A 4,200-nucleotide genomic window follows, 5' to 3' on the forward strand; every position below is an offset into this window, starting at 1 on the left:
CACATATATTCTACTGTGTTTTTTTTCTCCTTATTGCTTCAGGTTTCTACACATCTTTGCAAAATTCAACATCCTGTAACCCATGTCCACAAGCCACGTACTGCAAGTAAGTTCCTTTTCTGAACATTGCACCATAAAAAATACATCTCAGGCTTTGAGTAATATGCACTTTTATTTTTACATTTTTTAATGAAGAAATTAAACTTTGGATATTTAATAATATTTAGTTCTTGTATGTGCACACACACACACACACACACACATATATATATATATATATATATAAATAAATATAAATGCAGATTTTGTTTTGATGTGTTTTTGTTAAATTATATGGCTATTAATAAACCACCTCTTTTTATACACTTGATGAAATTCTCTCTGTTGGCTTGTTAAATTTCAATGCTGTGCTTTGTATTCCTAATATGTTAGTCGTCGTAGCGGTGTCATTGCAGTACCACAGGACTGTCAGAATTAGTTGTAAACAAGTTTTCTTTGTTGCTTCCTTTCTGCCCTTTTGATAGTTCATCCAGCTGTACTCAGTGCCGGGTCTGTCCTGCAGGCTCAGAGGCTCTACAGACCGCTTCCAAACAATGTACACCTTGTCGCCCAGGTATCTTCTTCTTTTAGCCACATTGCCTACTCAAATTATAGGAAAATGCAAGCTAATGAAATTTAGTTTTTGTGATTATAAATCTCTGGAGACAGATAAATCCACGTTGCTCAGAAATATGATAGACATGATGAAATTGATCGTATCAGCGTTGATACAAGTTTAGTTCAGTACATGAATAAAGGTCTTTGTTGAATAAGAAAATCAGAATTTCCACAGTACACTTATGAAACTCAAATGATGTCTATGTTTGTTTTTCACAGGAATGCACAAGCCTTCCCAACAAACCATGTGTCAGATTTGCAGCAGTGGTTTTTATCAGATCCACTGGGGCCAAGAGAACTGTGACCTGTGTCCTGAAAACCACTACTGCCCTGTGAGTGATTACTTCCTCTAAGCGCACACACACACACACACACACACACACAGTCTTTACTGTTACCACTGGACTTTACAGTTTCCTCTTTCTACATGCAAATCTTATACTGTCGTTTTTTTAATACTTCCTTGTTTATCTAAGAAAATAAATGTACCTCTGTCTGTATCCCAGAGTCCTGATGTAAATCCGATCCAGTGTCCCACTGATGCGTTCTGTCCTGAGGGCAGCACGGCCCCTGGTTACTGCATGGAGACCTTCTTCAGAAAGGCAGGGGAGACGTGTGAACTCGCTCCTGTTACCATTGCCCTGCTTGTTATTGGAGGAGGAGGTATAAATGTTTACATCACACCAAAATTTGAAAAACGTCAGTTTCACAGATAAAAATCTTTTTGCTAAGCTCCGCCTCTTTATTTACACACATTAGTGACATTTCGGCAGAATTTCGCCAGCCACTGTGAAAGGTCCATGGTGTATATTGTCAGTAGTGTAGCGATGCATAAAGCACAGTTCACACTGAAATCACTTTCAAACCAAGCAGCTTTTTGTTCATCAATGAGTCCATGATAAACTTTTTTAACCGTTGTGAAATCTGTTGAGAAATCTTTTGCTCTCATCATGCAAAATTCCAGATCGAGAGTTCCCTACTGGATTTTGCCCTCAAAAATTTGCTGAACAGTGGTAAACGTACTCAGTCACACATGCTGAAATTATTATTTAACTTACCATATTGGTCAGTATTAGATTTTAAGATTGATTTAAGGCGGGGCTTAGCAAAAGATCAATTGTCACTCTCTTAAATTCTTCTCCTCCACAGTGGGTCTTCTCTTCATCATCGTTTTGGTTCTGCGGAAGAGAAGAGATAATGACAGCGAGCTTTCTCTTGCTCGGACGCCCCTCCTGCGAAAAGACCGCCCACCTGGCCGCTTCTATGGAATCCCTTGTGATGCAGAGCCTGTTTATGCAGGCTGGTGACATTACCAAGTACACTGACCCGTTTTCAGCTGCACTAATTTTGTCTGAAAGTTTCTATTTAGAACTTCGAACTGTTCTAAGCTTTATATTGGTAAGATACTATTAAATATTTAATGAATGAAGAGGCACTTATTCCATTTTTAAAACCTGTTTACTACTGACCATGTTGTGGAGTTACGTCTCTTTTGATTCTGACTGCTTTTGGAGTCTGGAAAGTATGAGAAAACATTCAGTATTTTGTTTTCTTTTGTATAAATTTTGCACCGGATATTATGTTAAGCCATGGCACTGAAAGAATTTTAAGTAAGTTGCTGGATTATGCTTATTTTGTTCACAGATGTGTTTACTTTTTTTTTTGCTACCACTATGTTTGTTTACCTAGGGTCCTCAAGGTATATTGTATTATATACATTTGCAGTATTTCTTGTATTTAACATGTGATGTCACATATTACTTTTAAAACAAAATATTTTGGACATTTTCCAAGGTTATAAACTGGAATAAACATCTTTTCACAACTTTGAGATAAAAGTGTGGTGTCTTCTTTATGCGAGTTTGATGGGTCATTCCTGAAACTTCCCTTCAGAAATTCCCAGCATGTACTTTCATGATCTGAACTGTCCATATGACATATCCTGTTACTGATTATAGAGAAAATGTCAAAGACACTAATTTATTAAAACAGGAACATCATAAGGCACCATAGGTATATACAGTGGGTACGGAAAGTATTCAGACCCCCTTAAATTTCACTCTTTGTTATATTGCAGCCATACAAAATATACCTATATAAAATGTGTAAAAACAATAAATGATTTTTAAGTAGACAATCTGCCACTGTCAGCAGTTTGTCCAGGACATGTTTAAGTATCCATCTAACCATCATAACAACTGTCTGGACGGTTAATCCAGATCTCTTCCACTGGAGGTCGCTCTGTTAATTCTTGCAAACCAAGGCCCCATGCAGGGCTCCTGGAAACAGTTTCTGGACTGGGTGGAGCCTGATCACTATGCTTTGGTATCCTGAATTGGTTTGCCCTATGGCAAATTGTGACCATTGAAGACAATAATGAGCTCACCATAGGACCACCATCATATATTAAACTTGCCTGATCATTAATAGCATAATATTGATTATTATTACAATACGAAGTAAGTGAAATAAGAAGTACATATGAATGATCAAAACTTAGGGATAAGCAAAATGCCTGCAGAATGCCAAATCTGTCCCCTGTAGACCAGTCTTTTATGTGGGATGTCTCAACTTCCAAACTTGCACAATTCTACTTTGATACATTTTGATTCTGATTTTGATTTACACTATTTGGGTTAATATTTGTTAATAATTGCATGGGATCCGCTCTGCACAGTTCAAAAACGAGGCAGTTTTATTCCTAATAAGAATATTTATTGTTGTCAGCCACTTTAACATTGGAAATACACAGTTTGAACATTAACACTGCACTGTGCTTACATACAGGTAAATACAAAACTTAAACGATGATTATATTAAAATGTGTTGTACCTTAAAGTTAAATAAAACTGTACTGTACTTAAATGTAAAAAAAAAAAAATATTCAAATAGAGTTTAGATTAAAATGTATTGTGTTTTAATATTAATTTATATTTAATTTTGTGATTCCTCTGTGTACCACTAGAGTGAGCCTGAGTACCAAACTTTGAGAACCACTGACTTCAACTAGTGGTTCTCAACTGGTTTGGCCTTGAGACCCATATTTTTCCATGGTCATCAAGCCTCGACCCACTTTTTTAGTATGTATATATATATATATATATATATATACAGGGTGCGATTTGCCGGGGGGGACCAAACAAAACAATCATCATATCAAGATCACCTCAAGCTGAATTGAATAGTGATAAAGCTTCGGAAGTCCGAATCAATTGAACCAATTGCTTCACAAAATGATTCACTCTTTTTCAAAACGGCGTAGATGCAACGTAAACACAGTCAAAGCGTGGGTTAACCACTGACTGATCTATATAGAACAACTTTTATAAAACAAAAGTTTTCTAGAAAGTATAACCTATTTAATGAAGTAGCCTATACAAATAATTAAATGCCATTAAATATGAAGAGTCCTTCTTTATTATTATATAGTGCTTGTTTTGTGTCATCTCACCCAGGGGTTGGTAAATAACTAGCATCTATCTGTTAACTTCGTAAACACAGTCAAAGCGTGGGTTAACCACTGACTGATCTATATAGAACAAC

The 4,200-nt window shown here is 36.3% G+C and overlaps 1 protein-coding gene across 2 annotated transcripts in view; it reads left to right on the forward strand.

Annotated features, from left to right (window-relative positions):
• Positions 1 to 2,468, forward strand: part of LOC107719503 (signal peptide, CUB and EGF-like domain-containing protein 2) — a 9,096-nt gene extending 6,628 nt beyond the window's left edge. For both annotated transcript variants that reach the window (XM_016526923.1, XM_016526931.1), the window contains 5 exons: positions 43 to 106; positions 525 to 613; positions 877 to 989; positions 1,164 to 1,320; positions 1,807 to 2,468. In XM_016526923.1, the coding sequence (XP_016382409.1) occupies positions 43 to 106; positions 525 to 613; positions 877 to 989; positions 1,164 to 1,320; positions 1,807 to 1,964 (581 nt within the window). In that variant the 3' untranslated portion in view covers positions 1,965 to 2,468. The remainder of the gene's footprint in view (positions 1 to 42; positions 107 to 524; positions 614 to 876; positions 990 to 1,163; positions 1,321 to 1,806) is intronic.
• Positions 2,469 to 4,200: the final 1,732 nt, after the last annotated feature.

The sequence above is a fragment of the Sinocyclocheilus rhinocerous genome, unplaced genomic scaffold, assembly GCF_001515625.1.
Source record: "Sinocyclocheilus rhinocerous isolate Xijiao unplaced genomic scaffold, SAMN03320098_v1.1 scaffold343, whole genome shotgun sequence".
NCBI lineage: Eukaryota > Metazoa > Chordata > Actinopteri > Cypriniformes > Cyprinidae > Sinocyclocheilus > Sinocyclocheilus rhinocerous.